The 16,290-nt window shown below is 35.5% G+C and overlaps 1 protein-coding gene across 1 annotated transcript; it reads right to left on the bottom strand.

Annotated features, from left to right (window-relative positions):
* Positions 1–790: 790 nt before the first annotated feature.
* On the bottom strand, positions 791–2,259 carry LOC145169484 (purine permease 1-like). The gene is made up of 2 exons (XM_079088040.1): positions 1,454–2,259; positions 791–1,294 (listed from the first exon to the last, which is right to left on the bottom strand). Exons 1-2 carry the CDS (start codon positions 2,213–2,215, stop codon positions 959–961), a joined length of 1,098 nt encoding a protein of 365 aa, XP_078944166.1. The 5' UTR covers positions 2,216–2,259; the 3' UTR covers positions 791–958.
* Positions 2,260–16,290: the final 14,031 nt, after the last annotated feature.

Below are 16,290 nucleotides of genomic sequence, written 5' to 3'. Positions count from 1 at the left end.
AATTAATGATATTGTTTTTATTACTTATGGTATTATTATTATTTGGATTGATGTTGATATTTTGTCATGAAAATTAGATATTTAAATTTTAATGATTATATTTATTTATAATGTTTTAGATATTAAAATTGTTTATCCTTAAGAATTTGAAAGTAATGAAAAAACAAATCAATTTTTTGCTGAGTTATGATTAGGTTTGGTAACGAAAATTCCAACGAGTAATATGATCATAATTAAATTGGAACCCCCGTGTCCGTAGGTATACCTGTAACAAGATGGTTATTTACTAACCGAAAATCTGATGGGACAAGATGGAGTTTGAAATACGATTTTATAATTAGACTGAGGCTGAAATTATCAATATCCGTTCTAATCTCATCCTATTGCAACCCCTTAACAACGTTGGTTATTTTTAATTTTTTATATTTTTCTTTTTAGATTAAAATGACAAGTTGACTCATGATACTTGGTTAAAACTAAAAAACACTTCTCATTCCTATTGTTTGCCACATACAATTAGATGATAATAGTTTACAAAAACATAAGGATCATTGTAATTTACTCTTTTATAATAATATTAGTAATACTTCAACTTACAAAAAGTTAACACTTTTGTAACTATTTTCATTAATAGATAATTTATTTACAGAAGTTTATAGCGATAATAGATGTTGGAAATATATATGCTGAGTTTGTGGTTGATGGTTCATAGTATTCTTTAAGCAAAATATATACTTTAAAAGTAGATTAGAGAATGTTTTGTTAACATTCTAAAATAATAGCACCACATTACAATTACTTAAATGTTTGTTAAACAATGTAACTACAAAAAAAAAAATCTGATTGAACTTTCTAACTTCAATATTAAGTTTAGTGATAACGTCTTAGAACTTCAGATAATCAAGACATCTCATAATTGCACTAAAGGTTGAAGTTATATGGGAAATCACCAACGAGACTACACTACTTCAAGAGTAGATTGCGTATTACCCTTACCCTTCTTCATTTTCGTGTATTTATACTCGCCATAGAAAAAGGAAAGGAATCCCCAAAGAGATAAAACAAGAGCAACACCCTTTATGCTTTGGAACTTCTCTTTGAATAAAGTCACGGCGAATATCTCCATCACCGGAATTTGGATCGTAGCTATGACCCCTAATAAAAACGACGATCCATAATATATGACTCCCATTGATCCCACGAAGAAACACTGCCACAATATTATGCTCACACTTAAAATCACATAATAATTCGTTTTTCCTAATCCAAAATCTTTTGCCTCCCTCGAAATCACCTGTAAATTAAACAGATAAAAAAACAATATTATTCAACAACTTAGATATCAAGATTTATTGTAACGGATGTGGTTCATCCATCTTTTTTTTTTTTTTGTTAAAGGTTATTTTAGTCATTTCCAAATTATCGATACAAACGAAGTTCAAATTTCTAGTACCTTGAAATCATTGTTGAAGATCATCCCCACCATGCAAAATACAGTAGCAAAGAGACACATCACCATCTGAACCTCCAACACAAGTGTATACGTGATCTCCTGCTTTGCCTTGTTGAAACTTAGCTCCATCAATGGCGACACAAACCCATACAACGCCGCTGCCGCCACTGTCATACAAAAGCCCAAAACATACCCCCTTTTCCTCTCCCCTTCAGGGCGATCGCCGCTAGCATGAAGTGCCATCAGCAATGACCCGACAGTGAGAAGCACCACCGCATTTATAGAATACGGTGTGAACTTATGTTTTACGAGAATAAAAGCGAAAATGGCCATGAAAATGAGTCTAGTCGCATTGATGACTGCGTATATGGAGAGAGGGAGGTGGGAGAAGCCGAAGGAGTAACAGTAGTTGGCGAGACCGGTTAGAACACCAATCACAGCCGCCGCTATGAATAATCTCCAACGAATATAAATGAATGTTGTTGGGTGGTTGTTACCGTTGTTTCTTCCGGCGATATGGCGGTGGAAGTAGAGAACAATGAGGATGATCAAAGTGAACGGCCACCCAACTGTCTCAACGAATCCTCTCAGCCAGATGCGGTGGCCGCCGTGGAGGAAGTAGAGGCGAGTGATTACTGGGCCAAAAGAGTTTCCGATGGATAATAGGATGCAGTGCAGGATTAATAGGAGGGTTTTCTTGACTGCCGGAGTAACTTTTTCAGCCAAGGATGGAGTGGTTGGTTCATTCTGATGCTGCTCCATGTATCAAAAATCTTGATACTACCGCTCAAATATCTCAAAATTAATATTGTATGACTTGTTTATGAAAATGCAATGTGCCTATATATATATATATATATATATATATATATATATATATATATATATATATATATATATATATATATATATATATATATATATAGTTGGAACTATAGTATAATTTTGGAATTTTGCCTCTTCTTGAATGTTGACGGATGTTTGCTCTGCACCAATCACGATTCTGGTGGCTGCAATTTTGGAATTTTGCGATCACGTTTTGCTTTCTTTTTCGTCCGATTAAATCAATTGGTGTTCATGGTTATTGTCTTGACATGATTGTAATTGGGATGTTTATTCATTTTTTGAAGTTTTCCATTTTTATTTACTTGCTTCTCTTCTACTTCTTCGATCCGCAGGTGATGTTTGCTTTATTTTATGTAATCCATGTCGGCGTTTATACGATTGATTCTGTAAAACGAAATTGTTGTGTATTTCTGTATTTTATTTTGTTGTACGTCTTCAATTCACTTACTTTTCGATTTGTTTTTCAAAGTTTTAAAGTTACAGATCATACATGATACTGAATGCCAAGAAACTGTTAAATTCTCCTTCATATAAGTCAAGATCAAAAATACAAATAAGATGGAATAACTCTCCAATATATTGAGAAAATAACTCAAAACTCAACTAGATTGTGTTACATTCTAAAATCATACCTAGATTCTAACAATATATATATAGACCTATATTCTACCGACTTGTAGAACAAGAATACGACTCTTAAACCTACTTGCTTAAAAACTCATTCTTACTTGGTCTCCAAGTCCTACTTGACTTAGGATTCCAACAATCACCCCCGAATCTCTAAGTCCTTCTAGAGAATTCTTCAACCCCGATCCGTATTTAAAATACGGGGGCTCGTCATTGTCGTCACATTCCGAAAAATCACCTTCTTGTAATTTTTGGAGTCGTTCCGGACATTCAGAGGCAAAGTGACCCGGTTTGTCACACCGAAAACAAATCACCTTAGATCGGTCTTTTTCCCTATTTTTCCGATTTTTGTCACAACAACAATTACAATTTTTGCAATTGGTGGAATTGGGTTGAGTTAAATCACAATTGGACTTGTGGTGATTAGGCTTACCCCTTTGTGATATCCGATTACATGATTTAGGCCCACTTGAACCGTCAGACCCATTAAACCCTCCTGATCCATGATTACCAGTCGACATCCCTTTTCCCTTTGTCGATCTTTCCTTCGCTCCACCAGACATGTCATCGCCACCACCTGAACCACTGCCGCCACTGCTCGATGACCACATAACCTTCAGTTCTTCCCCTCCTTTATCAGCCGCCTTTACCCTCTCCTCGTAGGCTTTCAACCGCTCAACCACATCCTCGAAGCCCACCGTCTTCTAATCAAGGACCTACTCAAGGGAGGCCACAATGTATTTTCTTAGCAACGACTTGAGGAATTTCTTCACCATCTTTGATTCTTCAATCGTCTAACCAAGTGTTGCCGATTGTGACGAAATTCCAGACAGTTTTCCGGCGAAATTGTCAATTGATTCCGTCTCGGTCATCTACAGCCTGTCGAAATCGGAATTTAGGGTTTGAAGTCGTGCTTCTTTCACTCGATCAGTGCTAACGTGCCTTGCTTTGATCGAATTCCAGAGGGTTTTAGCTGATTCAACATCTCCCAGTTGCATAATTAGCGATTCTAGTATCGCTTGGTAGATCAATCCAATTGCCAGGTAATTTTTTTCTTCGTTTTCTTCTGTTCCTGGATCAATTATGGTCCAGGCCTTGTGAATTCTTAATACCACTTTCATCCTTAGTGACCAGACCGTGTAATTTGTTGAGTTCAACATGGGACATGCTACGGTGGTTGACCCAGTCTCCTTCACTCTCACCGAAGGAGGCTCTGCACCCTCTTCAACATTCGACATGTTGACCTAGCTTGTCAACAGGTAACAAAATCGATCTCACAGCCTTTGGTTCCTTGGCTCTAATACCAATTCAAGATCAAAAACACAAGTAAGATGGAAAAACTCTCAAATATATTGAGAAAATAACTCAAAACTCAACTAGATTGTGTTACATTCTAAAAACATAACTCAATTCTAACAATGTATATATAGACCTATATTCTACTGATTTGTAGAACAAGACTAGGACTCTTAAACCTACTTACTTAAAAACTCATTCTTACTTGGTCTCCAAGTCCTACTTGACTTAGGATTCCAACAATAAATAATATGTCCTACACTACAACTCATAACCATCTTAAGCAAATACAAAAGTCGAAACATGAACAAACTTTCATCTAAAATACATACATACCATGATTAGTGCCAGATGCTATAAGTTCATCAATGGCTCCTTATAGGTTAAAGCTCGAGTTTCTCTCTTCTGAAATATCATTGTTAAGCTTTGGAAGAAATATCACATATACAGTGCTGTAAGTATGCATCCATGTTCTAAAAAAAACAGGCAAGCAAACAATCAATCCACTGCCCTCTCTTCAACTTCATAAAGAAAGCCAAAAAAAATAACCACGTTACTTCTAATCACACAATCTCTAAATTTGTAAAGCTATTCATCAGTTGTAATCAAGCACCGAATGTTTAATTCGTAATGAAATCCATACAACTACCTGATGCTTATAGCCAATTGCAACAAGGAAGATGACCGACAGACAAAAAAGAAGACATGTAAGAAAAAAATGATTATAAAATATTGAAAAATGCTAAAAGAAGATTTCTGCAAATATGGTTAAAAAAAGGTCAATATGATATAGATTTTAAGTTGGATAACTATGACGTGTTGTTTTAATTATATTTTTGTAACTCGGTTATAACCCGTGTAATTAACGGATGACAAAATAAAATAACATAAACTATAAAAGAACATAATCATTAATCATAGATTTACCAGCAGTTAATTTATACAACATTGGATGCTTGTTTAAATTTTAACATAATCAATGTGACATTTTAGTAAATGATTTGGAACATGCTTGTATATTTTTCTACCAAAAACCTTGTGTTGAATAAATTCATAAAAATATGAAACATAATGGCATAAATATGCACTTACCCTTCTAAGCGTTTCAAATATGGATATTGTAGGTATTTGAATGTTATTTTTCTTTTGCATATTAGATGGAAGGTGTTAACAAAAACAAAGAGTTTTTTCTCTCAAACAAATGTCATATTTCTAAATTGCAAAAATGGTCCTTGTGGTTTGTCAATTTCTTTGGGTAATGTCCAAAAAAATTATTAGCAAAAAAGGTCATATTTGGTGGTTTTCTTGTGGTTTTGGTCCTTACCTCGTTAAGTTTAATAGCATGGCTGTTAACTTTTGGAATATGACAGATTTACACCCAGTGACCATTTCTGCAGTTTTATCTTTTTACCAAACTAGAAGGACCAATTATGTAATTTTTCTTTTTCATTTTATTGAATTCTTTTAATTAATTCTTTTTTAACTTCTTTCTTATTGTATTATTTTTTATTGGATTATTATATATTAATAAATATTATTTTTAATATATTATATTTATATATTAATATAAATATTACTTTATTTGATTATTAATTTTTTTAATTAATTTTTTTGAACTTCTTCTTTATTGGATTAATTCTTTTTTATTGGATTATTATATATTAATGAATATTATTTTTAACATATAATATTTATTTATTAGTAAGTATTACTTTATTGGATTATTAATTTCATTTAATTAAGTTTTTAATTTTTTTATTGCGTTAATTATTTTTATTGGATTATTACTTTAAATTTATTATTTTTTTATAATAAATATTATTTTTTTAATTGTTTTTATTTTCTTTTAATTGCTTTCTTAGTTTGAGTCTTATTTAATTGTTTAAGTTTCTAGTCTTGCAAAACTAGAGAAACCCCTTCTTTTTACTTGTTTTATTTAGATAATATTAGTAATAATCTTAATTGTTTACCGTTCCCTGTGTTCGATACCCTACTTACCTGAACTAAGCTGCTAATCGATAGGTACACTGCCTTTCGTGTGTTTGTTTCTGTGTCTAAGTTAGTAGGATTAAAACTAGTGCATTCCACACACATCACTTTTCCATGTCACTGCTCCTCCATTCAGGGTGGAGACCCAGCCCGAATGAGATCAGAAATTATCCCGGTCAGTCTGAAAACTAGCGTCACTATACCCTCGCACTCTTAAGTCATCGCTCCCACCGAGGACAAGAGCCCAGTATTTAGTCCTCTGCAGGTACTTAAGAATGTTCTTTACCGCAGTCCAGTGAGCTCTACCAGGGTTCCCTTGATATCTGTTGACTACGCTCAAAGCGAAGGCCACATCAGGGCGAGTATATGTCATAGCATACATGATTGAGCCAACACCGGAAGCATAAGGTACTCGGCTCATCTCTACTATCTCGACATCAGTACTCGGACTCTGAGTCTTACTCAATTTGGTATTCTTTGGATTGGTAACTCCCCTTTCTTGGAATTTTCCATGCTAAAACGTTTCAACACTTTATCCAAGTAAGTACTTTGACTAAGTCCTATTAGTCTTTTACTCATATTTCTCAATATCCTTATCCCCAAAATATAAGCAGTTTCTCCAAGGTCCTTCATAGCGAAGCACTTCCCAAGCCAGGACTTAACCTCTTGCAAGGTTGGGACGTCGTTTCCTATGAGCAGTATGTCATCCACATACAAAACGAGAAAGCTAACTATACTCCCACTGGCTTTGACATATACACAGGACTCATCCCCGCTTCTCGAAAAACCAAACTCTTTGACTTTCTCATCGAAACAAAGATTCCATCTGCGAGACGCTTGTTTCAATCCATAAATGGATTTCTCAAGCTTACACACTCTATTAGGGTTCTCTGTGTTGACAAAATCCTCTGGATGACTCATGTAAACATCTTCAGCCAACTTCCCATTTAGGAAAATGGTTTTGACATCCATTTGCCATTTCTCATAATCATGAAATGCAACTATGGCTAGCATAACCCTTATAGATTTAATCTTCGCTACTGGTGGGAAGGTCTCATCATAGTCAACTCCGAGAGTTTAAATAAATCCTTTCGCAATCAATCGCGCCTTATACGTGTGTACTTTCCCATCCATGTCGGTCTTCTTATTGAAGATCCATTTGCACCCGACCGTCTTACGACCTGGCACATTGTCAACCAAGGTCCAAACTTGATTGACATATATGGACTGAATCTCGCTGTCCATAGCCTCTTTACATTTCGCAGACTCCGGGCCTGCCATGGCTCCCTTGTAGTTGTTAGGTTTATCCAAATTTATTAGTGTGCTATCACTAATAAACGTATCACCCTCAGTAGTTATATGGAAACCATATAATACGGGTGGAACACTAACTCTACTGGAACGTCTAAGAGGTAGGGACTCGTCAATCGGTTCAATAGGAGTTTCCTCCTCGGGTTGAGCGCCAGTGTTAGAGGTTCCTTCATCGTTTGATTCTTGAAGCTCTTCAAGATCAATTTGTCTCCCACTGTCCTCTTGGCATATGAGTTCTCTTTCTCGGAAAACCCCTCTACTCGCAACGCAGACAACATTGTCACTCGGTCTATAGAAGAGATATCCAAAGGACTTCTGTGGATAGCCGATGAAAATACACCGCTCACTACGAGATTCGAGCTTGTCATGAGTCTCTCGTCTTACGAAAGCCTCGCAACCCCAAACCTTGATATGTGCCAACGAGGGAAATTTCCCTGTCCACATCTCGTGAGGTGTTTTGACAACCTTCTTAGTTGGGACTAGATTAAGGATGTGGGCGCAATCTCTAAGGCATACCCCCAGAATGAGATAGGTAACGAATCTCGACTCATCATGGAGTGAACCATGTCCACCAAGGTTCGATTGCGCCTCTCAGCCACACCATTCAACTGCGGTGTCCTATGTGGTGTTAATTGCGAAACGATTATGCATTCCTTGAGGTAGTCGTGGAATTCAATACTAAGGTACTCACCTCCTCGATGGATCGGAGCATCTTAATTTTCCTGCCCAACTGATTCTCCACTTCTTGCTTAAACTCTTTGAACTTTTCAAAGGTTACTGACTTGTTCTTGATTAAGTAGATATACCCATATCTGCTATAATCATCGGTACAACTCACATAGAAGCGGTTCGCATCCCTTGTGGTGGATCTAAAGGGTCCACATACATCCGTATGTATAAGATCCAATAAACCCTCACCCCTTTCACAAGTACCAGTGAAGGGTGACTTTGTCATCTTTCCAAGCAAACAAGATTCGCACGTATCATCCGACTTGAGGTCGAATGATTCCAACACTCCATCCTTTTGGAGTTGGGCTATGCGCTTCTTGTTGACATGTCCAAGACGACAATGCCACAAGCATGCTTTGTCCAAACCATTGGACGAGTCAATGTGCAACACATTATTTCCTAAGTTGTCTACAACATTCACAATTTCATATACTCCATTACAAGGCAGTGCTTCAAAATAGAAAGTTTCATTCAAGAAAGCATTAATAGAACCAATTTCATTATTAAAAGAAAATCTAAAACCTTGTCTATACAAACCATGAAAAGAAATAATGTTTCTCGCCATTTCTGACGAGTAGCAACAATCATTTAAATCTAAACACTACTAGAAAATAACCCTTTAATGACACGCAAAACATGACACGCACGGATTTATGATACGCAAAAGTGTGCGTCCTAAAAATAATGTCATCTCTCTCAAAATTTAAAGGATTTAGGACGTGTATTTTTGCGTGCCCTAAAATAAGTGTCAAAAAAAGAAAAAAAGAAAACACGGAGGGCACCTAACAAATATGTGTGTCGTACAGAGGTGTCGCTTTATAATTTTTTTAGAAAAGGCGCGTCCATTATTTTTTTCTAGCAAACTAGGGCTTTTTTTCACAGATAACTTAATACCACCCCTTCCACAGTGCTTTGCAATCAAAGACTTGATTATCCTTTCCTCGCCTCGCCGGCAAGCTTCGTCTCGCCTCATCTCATTGGGGACCTCGGGCTCACATCTCATCACCGACCACTGCGACTCCTCAGCACCGACGATTGGACCTCTTCTTGCCTCACTACCCTCACCTAAAAACTTTAATTTGAAAAAATTGAAATAATTGGTAGCTGTTCAAGAACAAATTGCAGATGAAAGTTTTTTCCAGCTTTCAGGTGTTGGCGTCAAGCCTGTTGGCAATACAATGTGGAGTACCCTCTTTCATCAGTTCTTGATAGTTATATCACGTTAGAAATCATTTTTCTTTTTTATTGTTGCTCTTTCTAGGGTTTTCTCCTCTTTCTAGGGTTTTTTATTGTTGCTCTTTCTAGGGTTTATCGATGTCGTCGAGACCTAACACCAACACAGAGGTTCGCTGGGAAGAGGTAGAAGATACGGTAGATATTCATAAGAATTAGAGAATAAATATCACAGAAGAAGAGACGTGATGCATACACTGCTAGCCAGTTCACCATGCTCGTTCAGTGCGCTTTCGCCACCGAAAATAAGGTATCTAGGTTTTTCAATATATCTCGTTCATGGTAAATGTTGTGATAAATTAGGTTTTTGCCTTTGGTTTCAGTGCAAAGATACGATCCTACATAAAGCAACCAATCATTGTGATTAATTTGATCATGTGGTTTCACTTTGAAGAAATATCAGGTGGTTTCAGTGCAAGATATGATCTCGTGGTTTCACTTTGAAATGGGAGAAAAACTTCAAAGAAGGAAGCTTTGTTCGTGTGAGAGTCTTTGGATTCCGACTCATGGAGGGCCTTGCTACTGGTATTTTAAAGGTTCACTTTCACTCTTTTTTACAATTTACAATCTCAGTCATATTATTTTTAATATGGGTATTTGTAGATTATACAAAATTGCTTAAAAAATGTGAACTTTTTATTCGCAACTTAAGCAAACATGATTTCTTGATCTTGACTTTTGATGTTTTGGTCTAAGCAGACTAGTGCATTTGAAGGAACTATTTTCACTCACGATGATGTCAAACCTGGAATGATAGTGAAGGCCAAAATCGTAATTATTGATAGTTTTGGTGCAATTGTGTAATTTTATAGTGGTGTGAAGGCACTATGTCCTCTTCGTCACATGTCAGAATTTGAAATTGTAAAACCTAGAAAGAAGTTCCAAGTAATGTGTCACATACTTATATGTGAATCTTTTTTCTCAATCTATTGTTTTTTTAATTGAGATTCTTGTTTCTATACATGTTAGTGCTGAATTAGTCTTCCGTGTCCTTGGTATCAAGTCTAAAAGAATTACAGTCACACACAAGAAAACACTTGTATGCTCTTCTCCCAAATTATTACTTAATTGGAATATGGTAATTATGTTTTGTTTTTCTATAAATGATGACATCAGCATGACCCCATTAGTTAATTACTATTCTTTCTTTGAATTAGGTATGAGCTTGGTCTAGATCCAGGATCTGATGTGGGTTCAATGTATCATGTTGAGCAAGTTGTCAAATGCAGAGTTACAAGCTCAGTTCCTTCTTCAAGGAGAATCAACCTTAGTCTCTTAGTGACACCTACACATGGAAGGTTTGTTTCCTATATCTTCTATAAATTCTACTCTTAACTATGTAAGATGCCATGAACATATCAACATTTAATATTTAAATATTGTTTGTTTACAGGTATCTGAAGATGATACAGTGAAACTTGGGAGTATTGTATCAGGTACTGTTGAAAGAGTAACTCCTCATGCAATGATAGTTAATGTTGATGTTAAAGGTTACATCAAGGGCATGATTTCTCCTGAACATCTGGCAGATAACCATGGTAAGATTTTGAGTTCTCAATGAAGGTCTCTGTATCTTAAGCAAGATCATACTTTTTATCATTTGACTTATTTTGTCAATTTTAGGGCTTGATTTTATGATGAAGTCGGTATTAAAGCCAGGATACAAGTTTGAAAAACTTTTGGTATTAGGTAAGTATGTATATTGACTATATTCAGTGTTTACATATGTGTATAAATAAAGGAAAACTTCTCTTTTGTAGCATCAGTTGGCTTATGTAAACTAATCTCATATTGCATTTACAAATTTTGTCTTTTTTTGCAGATGTTGAGAAACAAAAACTTGATACTAACTGCAAAATATTCTCTTGTTAATGCAACTCAGTAATTGCATGCAGATGTCAATCAAGTTTATCCACATTTAGTGGTGCATGTATGATTCTCTTACTTTTTTTGTTAAGCATGTCATATGTAGAAAAAGGGAAAATACATCAGTAGTTTGTTTTTGAATATAACAACTTACTATCTCATTTGATTTAGGGGTATATCTATAACATCATCGACACTGGTTGTTTTGTGCGCTTCATTGGGCGTTTGACTGGTTTTGCTCCTAAAAACAAGGTATTATCAATCATGTCTATGCTAATAAATTTTTTTATATATTTCTGTTAATATTTTTGGTTATGTAACCACATATTCTGAATTGTTCTAGCTGTTGATGACCAAAGATTTGATCTTTCTGAAGTGTTTTATATTGGACAATATGTTCGTAGTAACATACTTGAAGTAAGTGTAGTTTCTTGGAAATATTATGAAAGTAGAAGTGAATCTTATATGTTTCTATTAACATAATAACATGTGTACTTTTTTGAAATACATTCAGGTTAAAAGTGAAACAAGCAGGATAACACTATCATTGAAGCAATCATTATGCTCTTTTATAGATTCATCTTTAATTAAAGAATACTTTCTCTTGGAGTAAAAGGTGATTATTTATATTATATCAAATAGCAATATCAATGCTTGTTCTTGAATATATAATACAGAGGATTTTACATGATGCTAGTATTATGTACACACAATGAATATAATACATATTCCATTTCAGTGATTGTATAGGAGTATGAATTATTGTTAATGACATTTTGTTTATAAAAAACATTAAATCGGTATGTTTTTATTACTATTTTTAGTATGTTCTTAACTTCTTATTATTGAAATGAGTTAATTTTGCTTTATTATTATTTTCCAGGCGTACTTTACAGCTTGCACCATACAAATTGAGGTGTGAGAAAGAACCTCTGAGTTCAAAGTAACCTTTTTAATCTTATTTACCATTTTATATTATTTGTATGTTTTAACTTTTTTTGTTGACTCTTTTACCCTTCTGTTGTCAGGCTACCATCACCAGACTTTCACCCTCCAACTGTAAATTGCCTAGAGGAGACACTTACAAAAGACTATGTATTGGGTGGATATAGAGAAACAGTTGAGGGGATTGAGGTATGCCTTAAAACTTGTTTAAATAATTCATTAGTTATCATTTTATAAAGAACATCATCTACTCTATTGATAAGGGAAATTTTATGTTGTTATTATTTGTTATGATGAGTAAAGAAATGTAAATACATAGCTATCATGAATTTATGGGCAAAATATAAATTATATTTCTTACTTTGTCAAACCTGAGATGATTATTGAATATCTCAAAGTAAGTTGTTAACTTTTTAATCATTATGTAAACATACTTGACTCTTTTTATAAACTTTTGTATTGTGTATTTTGCAGCCTCTATGTGGAGCCGAACCTATGCTTGTTCTTGAATTCTCAACAGCAACAGGGTACTGCATTGCCACATAGCATGCCACCTCATAACATGCCACATCTGGGGTTTATACCCTGCACCACTTGGTATTCTTGGGTCATATGAACACATTTTTAGTCAGGTTTGTTTCTTCTTTAATTCTTTTTACCCTTTACTTTATCAACATATGTATTTAATTATAAACTAATGAAAATTTTTATTTACTTAATTTCCATATTCCACAACATCAATACGGATACGGATACGGGTCAGTTGTCCAGTCTTCCTCTTCTTTTCTGTGAGTTTTCAACCCTAGAATCATGAATTCCATTCCATGCCTTTCCATTCCTTCATATTATGAATGATTTTTTGAATGTAGGTAAATGCAAGTGGACAGTTATGTGGAGTTGCAGAAATGGTGGGACCCGTAGATTTTGTGAATGATGCAGAATATTGGCAACATGACAGGTGGAGTGGCCAATTCTGTGTCAAATGGCACATCATCAAAGATGTTCCAAATTGCCGATTCCGACATATTCTTCTTGAAAATAATGACAAAAAACCTTTTACTCATAGCACAGATTCACAAGAGGTGGGAAAAGACGTAAATACCCTTTTGTGGATGTATGTTTAATGTGTTTGTCTTTTGATATTGGTCTAATTTTTTCAACTACTGTTGTGTAGGTGAAACTAGAAGTGGGGATTTCAATGTTGAAAATCTTTAAAGATCATGATGCAGAGACATCGATCTTAGATGATTATGGTTTCTATGATGAACGAGAGAAGGATTTGCAGGAAAAGAGGTCAAAAGAGCGTGAATTTACCAAAAACACCCTCAATGTCAATGATACTTCAATAACTCAACTTGTTGATAAAGTTGCAGACTCCCTTACCCTATATATATATATGGTTTGAAATTGATTTGATTATATTACAAAAAAAAAGACTTATAGAAGTATTATACATAACGTTGCCGTAAACTAAAATAATACATTTTGACTCTGTTTGAAGGCGTAGAAACACTGGAATGGGACATATACTTATTGAAGACTTCTTTTTCTATAGGTAGCAAGAATACAAATCAGAATATATATCAACTCAGAAACGGGCTTATTTTGATGCTCATAAAGGCGAAGATTGGTATTTTTTTACTTCTTTTCTCTCTTTCTTCTAGTCAACATTAATTGTACTTTAATACACAACAATGGTCAATTGTCAATGGTCAACGGTCAACATCACCCCACTTGACTTGCGGGCTAGATTCGCCACTGTTTTCCCTTGGTAGTTAACTTTTTCATGTCCTTTTAAAGTATTTAAGGAGGTGCATGAAGAAAATCATACAAGCATTTACAAGGATCTGTTGTATCTATTCAGACTAGGCTTAGAGCAATGGCTGCAAGAGATGAGTTCCGAAGAAGAAGAAGAATAAGAAGGAGAAATGCTGAAACTATAGTTGTGGATTCTAGCAGAAGATATCATGTACGTGTTCTTGTGCTGCTACTGTCGGTTCGGGAACATCCTTGCTTACTGGTCCAACTGAATGTTTCTCATGCGAAGCTTTTGTTAGAACTGTTAATCTCAGGGATTTCAAGTTTTTCATATTTCTTGTATCTAATTAGTTTGTAAATTTTTGTTACAACTTCTATTGATTTGTTTTATCTTTCCATGGAACAATTATTTGTATCACATTAAATTTTATGCAATGGATTGTATTTTTTGTATATGATATTTTTATTTTATATTATGAGACATTAAATACAAATTTAATTTGAAATTTAGTAAATCTATAAATAATATTTTTTTAAACATTTAAAATTACGATACGAAAAAATGTGTGTCATCTTCATTTATGACATGCCCTTTCTTGACAGGGGCTTTAATGATACGCAATGCGAGTCGTAAATGCACGTCGTAAGGTTTTGACACGCAAATACGTGTCATATTCCTTTATGACAGGGCCTTCCTTGACACGCAATGTGTGTCGTAAATGTGTGTCGTAAATAGACGACGTGCAAAAGCGTGTCGTCTTTCGTTATGACAGGGCCTTCCTTGACACACATTTGCGTGTCATCTGAGCGTTTTACGACACACATTGCGTATCGTAAAAGGTTGTTTTTGTAGTAGTGAAACCTAACCCACTACTAAGCACTAAAGAGTAAACTCCAATCTTGGTGACAGGCGACGCTTTCCTATTTCCCATGATCAGGTTCATCTGCCCATGCTCCACATCCCTACTTCTTCTTAGACCCTGCAAATCAGAACAAATATGAAAACCACATCCTGTATCAAGGACCCAAGAAATAGCATGTGATGTGTTGTTATATTGAATAATATAAATACCTTCGAAGGATGGCTTTATCTTCCCATCCTTGATGTCCTGCAGATACTTCGGGCAGCATTGTTTCCAATGCCTTTTGTCGTGACAGTAGAAGCACTCTGCTTCTTTTGGGTTGGAAGAGGGGGTAGCAGGGGTAGCAGAACCAACTTTGGTTCCACTAGAAGAGGATCCATCATCGGGTTTACCCTTGTGGCTCTTAGATGAGCCTTCCTCTTCTTTCCTTTCCCTTACCCAATTGCCAAGACATGGGCAACAGTAGTAGGAGTAGATGCAGTAGATTTTCCTTTTAGACTACTCTCAGCAGTCCTTAGCAGGCCTTGAAGCTTGCTCAGAGTGACCTCCTCCTTGTTCGTATGATAGGTCATACGAAACCGGTCGTAACAAGGAGGCAACGACTGAAGAATGATATCTATGGACAACTCCTCATCGAAGTTGACATACAACTTCAGCAAGCGGTCCAAAAATCTCTGTATTTTCTGCAAGTGGGCCGTGATGGACTCTCCATCCTTCATTTTGGTAGTGATCATCGAGGCGATGATCTCATACCTCTCCTGCCTGGCACTTTGATGGTACCTTTCCATCAAATCTTGGTGCATCTCGTATGGATAGCAGTCCTCGTAGGACTTTTGGAGTTCAGCAGTCATTGTTGCGAGCATGATGCAATGAACCTTCGTAGCATCTCGCTCATGAGTTTCGTACGCAATAATTTCCTCAGGAGTAGCAGTGTTTATGTTGACCTCTTTCAGCTCCTTGTCGAGAACATACTCTTTGTCCTCGTAGCGGGTGACCATGCGTATGTTGCGGATCCAATCATTGAAATTGGTTCCATCAAATATCACCCTCCCACACAAGTTCATGAGTGAGAATGATCCAGAAGGGGTCGAGCCAGAAGCGTTGTTGTTTTGACTAGACATCTGAAATAGAAAAGGAACAAAGTTTAGATTAGATAATAATCCCCAATTAAACACCCAAATGAGAAATTAGGGCTAGAACCCAACATTATTACTTACAATTCAGAAGAGGGATGTCGTAATCTAATTGCAAATAATATGAAGGTAGGTAAATGACGATTTACCAATTTCCACCATGAAAAACGAAAAAAGATTTTAAGTCTTAAATGAATTGAAATTCCTAGATTCTTTTGAGATTCATTGAACTTTTCAATGG

Source organism: Lactuca virosa, chromosome 1 (assembly GCF_052849685.1).
Source record: "Lactuca virosa cultivar CGN04683 chromosome 1, Lactuca_virosa_CGN04683_v6, whole genome shotgun sequence".
In the NCBI taxonomy this organism is placed as follows: Eukaryota; Viridiplantae; Streptophyta; class Magnoliopsida; order Asterales; family Asteraceae; genus Lactuca; species Lactuca virosa.
The sequence above is the reverse complement of the archived record's forward strand: the minus strand, read 5'-3'. Positions and strand labels throughout refer to the sequence as shown.

Excerpts from the sequence above, each read along its gene's own strand:
- LOC145169484 (XM_079088040.1), bottom strand. The coding sequence starts at position 2,215 with ATGGAGCAGCATCAGAATGAACCAACCACTCCATCCTTGGCTGAAAAA. Across the intron at positions 1,295-1,453 it reads TCTTCAACAATGATTTCAAG|GTGATTTCGAGGGAGGCAAA; the intron begins GTACTAGAAATT and ends TTTAATTTACAG.